We start from the raw sequence: 15,453 nt of genomic DNA, 5'->3' as shown, positions 1-15,453 counted from the left end.
GATTTTGTTTACTATCATTTTCCTAGACCAACATTATAATAAAAACCGGAGTCAAAATGATATAATAGACGTCACAAACAAAAAGCCCCTTTATGAACTAATACCCAAATTATTACAAACATTGAAAATAAAAGAAAATAGCTTTAAAATAATTTTTAAACTGCCTTCCTTAACAACTCCTTCAAAATCAACAAATACAACTCTCTCCATATCTTTCCCTACCAACTCCCCCTCACAGACAGCACACAAACATAATGCACCACCCACCCCTCCTTCCCCTACGCACCCCCTGCTGCAGCCTTCACATCGCTACAACACGAGGAGCACAAGCGCAGTGACAGTTAGTCGATCCGGCACCACCAACAAAACAAGTCAGCCTCTTAAGAGACGAGGAGACATCTCAATAAACTACATTCTGCAAACCAGGAGCAACAATTTTCCATCATCCAACATTAAGTTTGAGAGGTCCCCATTATATCAGCATATACAACAAGTGGCAGCAAACTCATCTTTAACAAAAACGAACAAACCATCACTTTGACAACGTTCATCCATCACACCAACAAACAGATTCAAAGATTGATGGCGGAATTGACAATTCAGTAATAATAATAATAACGTTAAAAACTTTGACTTCCAGTATTCAAACTTTCACGATTAGGGATATACCCTCAATAGAGGGCTGTTAAAAATGTCACTTAAACATCAGTAAGTAGCAAAATAAATACTGTTAAATGGATTTTTAAGAAGACAACTGTTCTATATCATGATAGTAAATAACATCATGAAGTTTTTAACCAGATTCTCTATTTGATCACAATGTGTAACTTATTTAAGTTTTTTATATAAATGTTCAAACATGAATGAAGTTTTAACTAGTGGCCAATGAGACCAAGTATAAGAACCTGACAAGATTATCAACATTTTTCAATTGAAGAACTTTTTAATGAGTTTCTAATAATTAATTGCCTATACTATGTTAAGTAGTTATCTTAGGAGTTTTTTAAAATCAAATAAGCAATTTTAAATAGTCAACTAAAAACACTAAAAATGGACCTTTTAATCACAACCTTTTATAATCTTGGAAGTATGCAGACCTTTAACACATAGTCAGGATCCTGATTAGAACTGATTTTGAAGTGTGAGATATTGGCTGATGATGCCCAATATGTGGGGCGAAACATGTCCCAATTAGGATGTTAATACAGTAATAAACCGGGCGAGTTGGCCGTGCACGTAGAGGCGCGCGGCTGTGAGCTTGCATCCGGGAGATAGTAGGTTCGAATCCCACTATCGGCAGCCCTGAAAATGGTTTTCCATGGTTTCCCCATTTTCACACCAGGCAAATGCTGGGGCTGTACCTTAATTAAGGCCACAGCCGCTTCCTTCCAACTCCTAGGCCTTCCCTATCCCATCATCATCATCATCATCATCATCAGTGTCCCACTCCAGTCGCCCGGGTGTGGTTAACAAGCCTCCTCTAGTCCTTTCTGTCCTTCACTATTTCCTGCTCCATTACTTCCGCCACATCCAATCCAGCTTCTCTAATGTCCTTCCAAATCTGATCCATCCACGTTCTTCTCGGTCTTCCAACTGGTCTCTTTGCCTTAATTTCTCTTTCCAATTCCTTTCTTGCTGCCCGTCCCTTTCCCATTCTTTTTATATGTCCGAACCATCTCAATCTTGCTTTCTGTATCTTCTGTACTAACAGTTCTATATTTAGTTCTTCTGAGATCTATTTTCTAGAAATATACCCACACATTCAGTCAGTCTTTTTTCTAGTCCAGTTGCACTCATTTTTGCCAGTAGTCTCCCATGATCTACCCTATCCAATGCCTTAGATAGCTCAATCGCGATACAGTCCATTTGACCTCCTGAATCCAGGATATCTGGTAGATCTTGCTGGAATCCTACAAGTTGAGCAAACCCAAACTGCCTTCTATCAAACCTGTTGTTAATTTTGCAAACATGTCTTAATATAATCAGAAAGAATGCTTTCCCAAAGCTTACATGCAATGCACGTCAAACTGACTGGCCTGTAATTTTCAGCTTTATGTCTATCACCCTTTCCTTTATACACAGGGGCTACTATAGCAACTCTCCATTCATTTGGTATAGCTCCTTTATGCACACAATAATTAAATAAGTAATTCAGATATGGTTCTATATCCCAACCCATTGTCTTTAGTATATCCCTAGAAATTTTATCAGTTGCAGCCGCTTTTCTAGTTTTCAACTTTTGTATCTTACTGTAAATGTCATTGTTGTCATAGGTAAATTTTAATACAGTGGAACCTCGATTCTCCATTTTTGGAGGGACCAGGGAAAAAAAAAGTACAACACGGGAAAAACGGAAAATCCGGGAAAGAATGAACCACCAACATTTTGGCTAAACATCACAAAGATAAAATGTGTTTAATTGTAATCTTACAGACACTCCCAAACCAAAGCAAACTACAGCTCGAATGGGCCTTCCGCCTACCAAGCGACCGCTGCTCGGTCTGAAGGTCTGCAGATTACAAGGTGACACATGGTGAGTGTGGCGAATCCTCTCGGTCGTTATTCCTGGCTCTCTAAACCGGGGTCTCCACCTCACCATTCGATAGCTCCTAAATTAAAGGTAATCATAGAATGAGTCAACCAGGAACCAGCTCTCATATCCATGTAAGAATGCCTGACCTGGCCAGGAATCGAACCCGGGCCCTCCGGGTGAGAGGCAGGCATATTAGACCGCGGGGCTGGCTTCAAACATTAATTACCGGTACACGACTTGAAAATCTTGAAATATTATATTCAGTTTTACCGGGGAAACTTCGTCAATTTCCTGTGAAAACTTCTTTCATTTCAGCAACCTTGATCAAACCCTTCGAACAGTCTAATACCGGTAACGCCTAGCCAAACAACAAGCAACTACGAGTAGTTTTTTAATTCTCTAATCTAATAAAATAAAGCACATTGGATACAAAAGCGCCCAACATGATGGCGTAATCCCTTTTTTTTAATCTTCCATTGTGATTTGGTCACCGGTATACTGTTCGTAGTCAGTTTATGGAAATCTTGTACCACGTAAATTAGGCCTACGTCGACTTTTAAAGGTTATGTTGAACTTGAGAATATGGTTTCGAAAGTAAGTATCGATTATCAAAAGTTCTCATATGCATTATACTAATTATGCCCGTCACTAATCACAAATAAATTGGGAAGAGAAAAAATATCATCAAAACTTTAGAAATTATGGTTATTCGTGACCTTGAGCTCAGCTGGAAAGCATGCTCGCTGTACAAGTCTTTATGAGTGCAAAAGGTTACAAACTTTTTATTTGTAATGTGCGCAAATAAAATGACTGCAGTTTTATAACATTTTAACACAAAACGTGAAATTCCCAGTCATATATTAGGACGAAAACAGTAATAGGCAATCCCAAAACCTCCCACACAGTGCCCTGAGGGAAGTGCCGAAAACCTGTTCTGCGTTACAATAGAAAAAAGTAAAAACAAAAATAAAAGTCTAACCCTAGACTTGATGTAGACGTTTTGCAAGTACAAACATTTGACAAAACTCGTTCTCTCTGTAAGTAGAGCTGTCGAAATGCGCTCTCCTTCCTGTTGTGACCACTCTCTTCTTTATGATTTCTGAGGTTTCTCTAAACAGTACCACCCAAATGCGATACTAAGATGGTCCCTTATGCAAGTTCACCGCCGATCCCTTTTCCAGTACAGTGCTTCCTCTAATTATCATAATGATAGGACGTTAACACCAAGATCTGTACATATGCTGTAGCCGTCCTTTCGTGAGGTATAATTTAATGATAGGACGTTAACACCAAGATCTGTACATATGCTGTAGGCATCCTTTCTTGAGGTACAATTTCTTGAAAAACGCGTGATCGACGATTTAACGTTGATGGGATTGAAATATCTGGATGTTTGATCAGGGAAATCGTTTTTTCGAGGAACAGATAATGCGGGATTTTAACAACGTAATTTAATCAGGATGCTCGCGGGACCACATAATTTGAACGAATAATACGGGAAAACTTAGTTTCCAGGAACGTATAATCGAGTTTCTACTGTACTTCTTCAGTATTAGTCACCTCCTCTATCTGGACATTATCCTTGTAACCAACAATCTTATATATAGATAAGAAAGGTGGGAATCCTTTCTTATCTGTATATGTGTAATCTGTCAATACGGACATGAAAGTCATAAATCACGAAACCAACAATCTTTACATACTGTTGACTGGATACTTCTGCCTTTTGAAGATCCTCCTCGCATACACACTCCATTTGTTCATTAATGATTCCTGGAATGTCATTCTTGGAACCTGTTTCTGCCTTAATGTACCTATACATACTCTTCCATTTTTCACTAAAATTTGTATGACCACCCATTATGCTTGCCGTCATGTTATTCTTAGCTGATTTCTTTGCTAGATTCAATTTCCTAGTAAGTTCCTTCGATTTCTCCTTACTTCCACAGCCATTTCTAACTCTATTTCTTTCCAACCTGCACCTCCTTCTTAGTCTCTTTAGTTCTGTTATAATATAGTGGATCTTTACCATTCCTTACCACCTTTGAAGGTACAAACCTATTTTCACATTCCTCAATAATTGTTTTAAACCCATCCCAGAGTCTGTTTACATTTGTATTTACCGTTTTCCACCGATCATAGTTACTTTTTAAAAACTCCCTGATGCCTGTTTTATCAGCCATATGGTACTGCCTAATAGCCCTACTTTTAAGACTTTCCTTTCTTTCGCATTTATTTTTAAGTACAACAAAAATAGCTTTGTGGTCACTAATACCATCTATTACTTCGGTTTCTCTATAGAGCTCATCTGGTTTTACCAGCACCATATCCAGAATATTCTTCCCTCTAGTTGATTCCATCACTTTCTGAATCAGTTGCCCTTTCCATGTTAATTTTTTTGGCATTTGTTGTTCATGCTTTGTGTCATTTTCATTACCTTCCCAGTTGACATTTGGTAAATTGAAATCACCTGCTGCTATCATGTTCCTTTCGATATTGCTTCCCACATAGCTGATTATCTTATAAAATAATTCTGGATCAGCATCAGCGCTACCCTTTCCCAGTCTGTACACTCCAAAGACATCAAGACATCAAGTTGCCTATTTACCTTGCATTTGAAACTATTCTGTATTGTGATTTAATGTTTTAAGTAATAATATTAATTGGTACAGATCCCTTTTAAATCTATTATTTTGCTGATGTACCTATGCTGCTTGTGAAAGGAAGAAAGGAAGGAAGGAAGGAAGGAAGGAAGGAAGGAAGGAAGGAAGGAAGGAAGGAAGGAATGAATGATCAGCAAGTCCTTGTTACATGAATATAATCAATGTCTCAGCTTTCTTATTCTGTTTTGTATGCTTTGTAGCCATTAGTCACATCTTGCCAACTTCCTAACAATTGCTTTTCTATTTTCAGGCCCGAACCTGGTCCAGAGGTGATATATCTACGCCATGTGGAACGCGCTAAGCCACATGCTCCCCACCCTGAAGAGGATCGAATTTATCCTCCTCCGCAGTTTATTATACCGCTTAGCAATGTACAGCAAGTTGAAGGTGGGAGAGTTCATTTTGAAGCCAGGATAGAGCCTGTTGGTGACCCTACCATGAGAGTTGACTGGTTCGTTAATGGCAGGCCACTTGAAGCAAGTAAGTTGATTTTGATTTCTGTGGACGTTATCGTTTCTGGAAAGAGAAAAAAAAAAGACTAAGTTCTTTTATTCAGTGTAATTTTGAAGAAAGAAAAACGTTTTTGTATTTGTGTAGCTTTGTTACATGTTTATATTGAAAACCATACTTACTACAGTACAGTAAGTTATAAAATTATGAAGCTACTCGTTGTGTAATAATCTCTGTTGGTACAGTCCAGGAGTATTTCAAAATACAGTATACTGGCATCTGGTTTACAATACAAATTTGCAAGAGTAAATATAAATTTCTCTGGTGCAACTGATAATAATTTTATGGAAATTCACAACCTTTTCTTCATAAATGGATAGATAATTGGTTGGGAGATGGTGCGCAGTGTTAGCTTTCCTATGAAAAATATATATTTTTTTTCAAAGACACTCGTGAGCCTTCCACAGCTAGCCTTACAACTCGCAGTCTTTAACTCTTTCGCTATTTCTATAGCTTTGAACAGACACATTTCGCTTTTGACCATACATCCGAACTGTCACTTTAGACACATATCCGCATATCCTTTTTTTACTTTCTGGAAGCTTCTCTTTTTGTCCTCAAAATGCTCAGCAGTTACTGTTTGTCTCTTCAAGGTGAGCTTTATTTTTCCTCCAATCTTGTACCACAACTCTCATCCACATCGTAATTTCTTCCCACTGTGCAATTACCAATTTGCTCTGCCTTTTCAATAACGTGAAGCTTTTCTTTGGCCGTGAACGACTAATAATGACAGCTCACACCAGCCATCCTAAACACATGCTACTACTTAAACTGTCACCATGCAAATGATGCAATATCTACATGGCACGTTTCTTGCCTGTGGCAGGGACAGAATTGCCAACTTCCATATTTCTATATGTCAGGAGCACTGTAGCAACCTTGCTACAAAAAATACTCACACCACTACTTTTCATTGCCAAATTTTGAAAAGAAATTACAGGTATTATTTGTGTATTACTACACATACTATTTTATGTTCCTTTAACTACTCTTGGTTTCTTGGTCCCTTCCAACCACTATAATTGTTTCTCAGATTTGGAATTTAACATTCGCATACCTTCCATACTGCTGCTAACTGTACTAAGACTAAGGAGCAGTTAAATTTCAACTTGTAGATATCAACCTCTCAGGATCAAATGTATCTGACCAAAGATATGTGGGTTTGCTGACTGAGAGAGAATAGCGCACAATCAATTTTTCTAAAAGAAGACGTGGACAGTTACAGAAAACAATTGCACTGAATCGATATACAAACACATGCCTGTTGCAGAACCAACAGGCTACACATTATGATGTAAGCCATGCATATGATGTTGCACTATGGAGACAGAGTATTTAATGATGCATGTTGCGATTTCATATTGGAGTTTTTTTATATTTTTTTAAATTTGCTCTATCTATATTTATGCCGTCAGATTACAAATGATATCAAAATTGTACCCCTCGCACCAAAGAAGAGACGTGTCACAACAACCTGCCTTAGGTTATATTATTTAAAATATTTGTATGTGTTCTTGTGTATATTTTATTTTATGAAGAACCAGTGAAAAAAAAAACTGGTAGAGATATTTCTGGCATATCTTGTTCTTTACCAGTTGCTCTATTAGTGACTTGTGTGAAAATTGTCAAATAATTTCATGCCAGTTTCATTGATATACAAGTAAATACATGATAATCCTCCACACTACTGGCAGGATTCTAACTTTTATTATGTTACTGATTTATATTGTTCTATTTTCTAGGTTCACGTGCTACAACTACCTTCCGTTTTGGATTCATAGCATTGGATCTTATCAGTATTATTATGGAGGACAGTGGCGAATACGTTTGTCGTGTCACAAGCAGCTCTGGGTGTGTGGAATCACAGGCATTGCTCAGTGTCACAGGTAATTAGTTGCTATTCAAACACTTGTTTTAATTAAGGAGGAGATCTTCACCTTTTCATATCCAAGTCAATGTTCTGGTTTTGTTCCAATAAATTATCTTGAATATTGCCCAGTTTGCTTACACATTTTTATTGTGTTTATGAATTGTAGTTATAAGAGAAGCAGGGCAGTAATATTTCAAGATCACAATTGCTATTGTTCGTAAAGTCAGAACATTTTGAGCATTGAAAACGGCTAATGCACCATTCTCATTAAAATGAATTAAATAGTAAATTTAATATTGGTACTTAACACTTATGCAGTAATTTAAAGTTTCAGTTTTTCAGGTGGTGTGATTTTATTCATACAGTAATTTACTTTAATATGAGCAAAACTTTACTTAACAGCGAATTAGTATTAGTCTGTTACTGTGCAAGATTGAAATGTATCCATTTCATATCTCTTGAAGGAATTATGATTTAGATTTTGTAATTGTGTGTAAGAGATTGAGGATTTGGTAGGAGAGTTTCCTAGGATTACTGCTCCTTATATCATTCATCATCTATCATCAGAATTTCTGTGAAATTTTGTTTGGATCTTGTTTTTATTTCAAGTGAATTTCATTGTTTGTACAGTAGAAGTCCGCTATAGCGAGAATTCATAACAGCGAAAAATTTACTAGCTCTAGGGAACTGTTGTTATAACCGATTTTTTGTAAAAGTCGGGAAAACACCTATACACTTTAAAATCGATATGAAACGGCAATCAGTATGTTCAAAACTTGCGTTTTCACAGATGATACCTACACTACGGCTTACTTGTTTGTTATTTTTCGAAATCTGATACTACGTGAAAGTGTATGTTTAATTTCATCCAAGTCGACCTTGAATGCAATACGACCCCCACTTTTTCCTTCAAAAAATGTAAATCAGGCTTAAAAAAGTACTTTGTAAAATCATATGAATGCCTGTCTCGTACAGTACGCATTTTTAGACTATCTTTGTCTTTACGCCAACACCGAACACTGGCTTTATTTATGCCGTATTTTTTTGCGGCTGCATAATTATTCTTTATTTCCGCGGGTGTAACAACCATTAACTTAAAATCTGTTGAAAATTTGCCGGCAATATCTATTCCACACGTCTCTACAATACGACGGTCCATCAGGAAAATATTATTGCTGTCTATAAAATTAACTTTTACTCAGCGTCAGCTACAAACGGCTGCTACACGCACGTCTTGCTTGCTGTGTTTGGCCAACTTCGGCAGCTAGCGATGTATAGGCCTAATCGCGGGCGTTGAAGATCAACGAACGAGTTTACTGCACCGTGGTATGGTTATTCCGCCCTTGCATTTTTCGAACACATACCTCACAATTTCATCTTCGACTTCTTTGAAGTGTCCTTGTTGCGGGCCACTGAATGCATTTTTTGTATAGTGCGCATTTTTAGCTATCTTTGTCTTTACGCTAATGCTGAATATTGGCTTTACTTAGGCCTATGCAGTATTTTCTTGCGGCTGCACAATTATTCTACATTTCTGAGTGTTTAATAAACATTAACTGAAAATTGGCATCATAATATCGACTAGAACCCGTTGAAAATTTGCCGGTAATACCCATTCCACGTATCTTTACTATACGACGATCCATCACGAAAATATCCCTGCTGTCTATAAAACTTAATTTTACTAAGCGTCAGGTACAGTAGACGCATTATAACTCTGCCACTGAGCCGTGGCCTTACTAAGAATTCGAAAGCTCGCATGTTTTGATGCCATTCTGCATCATTGAGAAACGTTTTTGTAGAGGCTAATAGAATGTCATTCTCTTTTCACTATTTCCCGAGATCCAGTAGCGTTACACAGAGGCACTGTACAACCGGTTCCCGCGGTTTGCGATATATAATAAAGAGGCGGTCATTTATTGTCAGCGTGTTTTGTGTGCGCGCGCGGTGGGGGGGTGAAAGGAAGCAGCATGGTTACCGCGGTAGTTGCCAGTGGTGTGTATTACTGTTAGGCCACGAATGCAAGACGACCCTTGATTTTTCACATGAGATTCTGAGAAATAAACGTTGTCTTGGATTTGGAGAAATACGGTATCACTCCAGAGGCTTCTGTGGCAAACATTTCAGTTTTATTCTTCAGACGGCATCAGCTAACCTAAACGTATATGTATCATGAAAACATTTCAAACGCATGTAGAGAAATGATAACCTCCTCGCTAAAAATTTACATGGGAATAACCTTTCCTAAATTTAGCTAGACGCGAGAAAATATAAACTATCCTCTGAAATCAGTGATTTACTCTGCCATATCTTGAGGTGTATCACATTCTTACTTAATTTCAGTAAATAACATTAAAATTAAGAGATCATTTACTTCAGCCTTTATTTTTAATGAGTTAGCAACTGCTATCGGCCATGTTATTTACACACTTATTACGAAAACGTGTTATTCTCTTTCATTTCGAATTTTCTATAGAGAACAGCAGTCGACGGGTATTACTAATGGCCTTAGAATGTCAACGAGAGTGCTCGCAAATGCACATAGAGAGAAAACTATAGGCCTACCATCAAATTTTCTGGCAAACGTTTCAGTTGTTTTTTTCAAATAGTGTCACCTATCCTAACTTAACCGCGCTATACATATGATAATAACATACTTTCAGCGCTGGTAGAGAAATGATAACCTTCTCGCTAAAAATTTACATGATAATAGCCTTTCCGTAATTTAACCAGAAGCGAGAAAATAAACTAACCTCTGAAATCAATGATGCACTCTGCCATAGCTTGAGGTGTATCCCATTCCTACTTAAAAGCAGTATTCAGCATTAAAAGTAAGAGGTTGATTATTCAGCCTTTATTTTTAATGAGTTAACAACTATTATTGGACACGTTATTTTCTCACTTATTACGAAAACATGTTCTCTTTCACTGCAAATTTTCCGTAACGGAACAGCAGTCGACAGGTATTACTAATCGACTCCGACATCGCCTTTGAATGTCGACGAGAGAGCTCGCTAGTGGACATAGCGAGGAAACGATACTGAAGGTGATCGATCGTACGCAACGTAATCACTGGGGTGCATAAATATCGATGACGGAAAAACTCTCGCACGCTTAATCACTCGTAATAACGGATGCGTCAGTCATAGGGCTCTCGCTGTAACTGAAGGATAATACATAGTTTAATATAGGACTTTTGAAGGGACAGACAAAACTTGTCGTTATAAAGGGGTTCTCATTATATACTGTACTCGCTATAGCAGACTTCTACTCTACTTGATAGATTATAAAGCTACTGTGACATGTCTTATGATGACACCTGATGTAAAGTGATGTTTATTATCAAACGGGTCAAGGTATGATATTTTCCTTTCATATTTCCAATTGAAGACTAAATTTGTTTAATCATCTCGTCATATATGATCATGAAGTTCCAAGTTAGTTGAATGATGAGCTTTCATCCTAGCTTTTGGCAGTTTTCTTGGCTTAGAAGTTTACCCTTTATAAACAATAGCAATTCTTTATTATATGTTTTCTTTATACTTAATAATAGTTTTCCATAATTAATTCATTGTCTATCTTTACATATTTATTGCCTGGTTGTTTAAAACTGGTAAATGAGTTGTTCCAAATTGCTACTAGGTCGGGCTGCTGTTGAGCAGTCAAGTCAGTACCCAGATAGCCTTCAGTATATTCAACAACTTGAAGACTATTCTCGTTATCAACGAACGGAAAGTGTGGAAGAAAGTAGTTCTCAGCGCCCTAATTTCATCCGCCCACTCCAAGAATTGGGAGAGCTGCAGGAAGGGCGTAATGCCCACTTCGAAGCCCAGCTCACCCCAGTCAGCGACCCTACTATGAGAGTGGAGTGGTACAAGGATGGAAAGACCATCACAGCAAGTAAGTAATTTTCAGCATTTGTTTATCATATTTCCTAGTTGGTGTGGCAATCTACAGTGTACTCCACGCTTAAGTGAACCAAAAGAAATTGCATACTTGGCAGCGAAACATGTTGAGGACTTTGTACGTTACTTGCTTCTCTATGTAATTTTTTTTTTTTTTTTTTTTTTTTTTTTTTTTTTTTTTTTTTTTTTTTTTTTGCTACGGGCTTTACGTCGCACCGACACAGATAGGTCTTATGGCGACGATGGGATAGGAAATGCCTAGGAGTTGGAAGGAAGCGGCCGTGGCCTTAATTAAGGTACAGCCCCAGCATTTGCCTGGTGTGAAAATGGGAAACCACGGAAAACCATCTTCAGGGCTGCCGATAGTGGGATTCGAACCTACTATCTTCCGGATGCAAGCTCACAGATGTATATTTTTACTCTGTTCACTTTCTGGTTACTGAAGTCTGAACTTGAAATCTTGAAGTTTACAATAGTAAAGTAAAATAAACTCTTGTCCTCATCCTGAGATGGTACAGCTCTTTTTTCAGATATACCCTCAATGGAGGTGAGTTGCATGTACGACTTTAACCACATACCAGCCCTCCTGCCATACTTAAATTTCTGGCAGTACCGGGAATGGAACTTGGGTCCCCGAGGGCGGCAGCTAATAACACTAACCGTTACGCTATGGAGGCGGACTTTATAATAATAATAATAATAATAATAATAATAATAATAATAATAATAATAATAATGGGGAAATTGGATCACATTCTCTTATTTGGATAGTTTTATTGTAATGAAAACTCTCTGAACATTCCATTCAGGTGTAGACTAGGTGAGTAAAAATCCACTTCTGGAAAGCTGTGATTCTGTTTGCCCATGGCTCCAACCTTAAGTCCCGCAACTTCGAGGTTCTTGAGGTGAAACTTTTTAAGACAGTAGGAGATGAACAGATTGTATCTATTCTTACTCCAGTTTTTCCTCTAATACTTTTTTAAAATATTTATTTATCTACCTAAAATTACATGTGATTGCAAGGATCCAGAATACTGCAGCAAATTTATACATTTCTATAGCAGTTGTGAACACAGACAATAAAATGTAAATATCAAGAAGAAACATTTGTGATGAGTGGCAAATTGAGAGAGTGAATGTGAGGATGAATGTAAATGATGTTTCAATATCCTGATTGATCCCTTTGATGCTTTGAGAGTAATGATGTTGACGTGTTGCAGAAGTTGACAAAGAAAGATGTACTCATGCTCCTAGCTCCAACCATAAGCTCCACAAATTCAAGGTCCTTGAGGTGAAATTTATTAAGATAGTAGGGGATGCACACATTATATCCCATAAGCCCCACAGCTTCAAGGTTCTTGTGGTGAAATCTATTAAGATAGTATGGGATGCACATGTATCTATTCTTTCCCTGTTTGTCAACTTCTACTGGCTGTGTTACATTTGTCTCAAATCTGACTGTTGGACTGATAATGTACCTGCTTCTTGTTTTTTCATTGAAGGCGGTGATGTCTGTCTGACGAGTGTTGCCAGTAGTAGAGATGCCGTGAATGTTTTAATACAGTGTATACAGATTTAACAGACATTTGCTATTTGTTTTGAGATGCTCTGTGTTAGTAATTTACTTGTTGCATTTTTCAGCCTGTCTACATTTCCAGGGTCACTGTACTCTGATTGCCAATCAAAGTTTATTGGGAAAAGCCCAGGAATAAGAAGAATTTTCTTTAATTGGTGTATGAAACTTGTTCACTTCTAATGAATAATGTTTGTATTCATAGTCATTTTACTCCTTTTAAGGTTCTCGCATTACCACCATCTTCAACTTCGGCTATGTCTCCTTAAATATTCTGCACCTACGGGCTGAAGATGCTGGAACTTACACCGTGCGAGCTGTGAACCATTTGGGTGAAGCTATTAGCTCTTCCACACTGCGAGTCCTTGGTAAGTGAATTATTTGTATGGTATGGTATGGTATGAGAATAATTTTAATATTAGTTGATAGAAATAACTAGTTCATGGTAATAAATTCTGTTTTCTTTATTCATTAGCTAGGACAAGTGTTACTGGAGATTTGGGTATTCCTGAGCAGCAGCGCTATATTGAGAAGGTTGAGGAGCTTGAAGCTTATCAGCAACAGCAACATTATAAATATGTTCAGGAAGTGCCTGAGAGCACCGCACCTCCTGAATTCAAATCTCCTATCAAGGACCAACTTAATATTCGAGAAGGTGGATTTGCTCACTTTGAAGCACGTCTAGAGCCTATTGGAGATTCTACTCTGAGAGTGGAATGGCTTAAAGATGGCCGTCCAGTTGAAGCAAGTAAGTAAACTGTACAGCTTTATTAGGCAACTACTTGTGTTGATGAGAGTCCATTCTTTAATTTTGTCCAGCATAAACTGAGCTTGTTGATATTACAATTGGAAAATGTGAATTTACAGATCTTTTCAACATTATATTTCTGAGGGTTACTCTTCTTCTTATAAGGCATTGTCAGAAATTATCGATTTCCTACTTCATCCTTTCATAAATGTTTGTTAGCTGATCATTTTTACCTCTGTTACTAAGGGAATTCCCTAACAGAGAGAGTTGCCTATGTGGTAAGGGTCATGCAGCTGCTAGCTTGCATTCAGGAGATGGTGGGTTCAAATCCCACTATCGGCAGTCCTGAAGATGGTTTTCCATAGTTTCCCATTTTCATGTTGGGGAATTACTGGATCTGCACTTTAGTTAAGACCATGCCCACTTCCTCCTCAGTCCTAGCCTTTTCCTATCCCATCGTTGCCAAAAACCTGAAAGTATTGGGATTGATGTAAACCGCTAGCAAAAGAGGAAATATTTCTTTTCTCTCTTGAGGACTAGTGTAGTACTTTAATCTTCAGCTAGATATAAACTCCTGTTTTATGGAGAAAGAGTTTAATAGGACTTTCTGTATTGTTTTGATTTTGAGTTGCATGTTTAAGAACATTTTTTCAAAATTTGATTTTTCAGTAATTTTATCTCCCTGATTCTTTTTTACTGATTTCATTTTAATTTTGTGTACAGGTTCTCGTATTACTACTTTCTTCAACTTCGGCTATGTTGCATTGACGATAAAATATGTAACGACTCATGATATTGGCACGTATACTTGTCGTGCCTTCAACAACCTAGGACAAGCTACGACATCAGCAAACCTTACTGTTGTCAGCAAGAAAGATATCATCTTGGACAGTCAGCATCCCGGAGGATTAGAAAGAATTCAGTATCTTGAGGACTCAAGGTGCAGTAACTGAAAGATTTAGCTTGGCATGCCGATACTTTTTAACTCGGATTTTCTTTGTTGTTTTGATACTAAGAGTTATTTAGTGGCTCTCAATACAGACAAATTTGCACTTTTAAATCCTAACATATCATATCAACAAATAAGAAACCCTTGCACATTTTCTGTTAATAATGAAACAGTCATTTGCTAGTCATAGAGTTGTGCTAACCAAAGGTATTTGCATGCCAATGTAAAATTTGTGTCCATGTCAGAATCAAGCGAGAAACTTGGGAAATGGTTCAAAAGGTTTAATTGATAATGGCAATTACCTCTGGTTCATTTCACATGATAAAACCGTTCATATTTATATGAGACAGAATATGATTGGGTGGTGATTTCCAGTCACTAAGTTATTGAGGAGGTATACAATATTACAATATATGTTTCCATTAATGATGGCCATCTGTAAAATTTATGGCATGATTCTTAAGGAGGCTAACATATTTTATCTTTGTTTTTTGCAGCCGTTATGGACGTAGTATTCATGAAGAAACTACTGTTACTCAGAAACCAAGATTCCTAGGACCCATGAAGGGAACAAACAAAATTGTAGAAGGCCAAAGGGCCCATTTTGAAGTGCGTGTGGAACCTCAGAATGATATGACAATGACGGTAAGCTTCATAGCAAAGTCTTAGATGCGTGAGTTTTAAGCTCTTACTGCTTCAGCA

General features: G+C 37.5%; 1 protein-coding gene across 1 annotated transcript in view; it reads left to right on the top strand.

The window, feature by feature from the left end:
- The window catches only part of sls (sallimus), a 281,400-nt gene that overhangs the window by 109,973 nt on the left and 155,974 nt on the right, over window positions 1–15,453 (top strand). Inside the window, exons 12-18 of the mRNA XM_068226121.1 lie at window positions 5,447–5,676; window positions 7,449–7,592; window positions 11,219–11,476; window positions 13,279–13,422; window positions 13,530–13,802; window positions 14,526–14,742; window positions 15,249–15,396. Coding sequence (XP_068082222.1) covers window positions 5,447–5,676; window positions 7,449–7,592; window positions 11,219–11,476; window positions 13,279–13,422; window positions 13,530–13,802; window positions 14,526–14,742; window positions 15,249–15,396 — 1,414 coding nt within the window. The remainder of the gene's footprint in view (window positions 1–5,446; window positions 5,677–7,448; window positions 7,593–11,218; window positions 11,477–13,278; window positions 13,423–13,529; window positions 13,803–14,525; window positions 14,743–15,248; window positions 15,397–15,453) is intronic.

Source organism: Anabrus simplex, chromosome 2, assembly GCF_040414725.1.
Source record: "Anabrus simplex isolate iqAnaSimp1 chromosome 2, ASM4041472v1, whole genome shotgun sequence".
NCBI classification, from domain to species: domain Eukaryota; kingdom Metazoa; phylum Arthropoda; class Insecta; order Orthoptera; family Tettigoniidae; genus Anabrus; species Anabrus simplex.
Note: the sequence above shows the minus strand (reverse complement) of the source record. Positions and strands in the feature narration are given on the sequence as shown.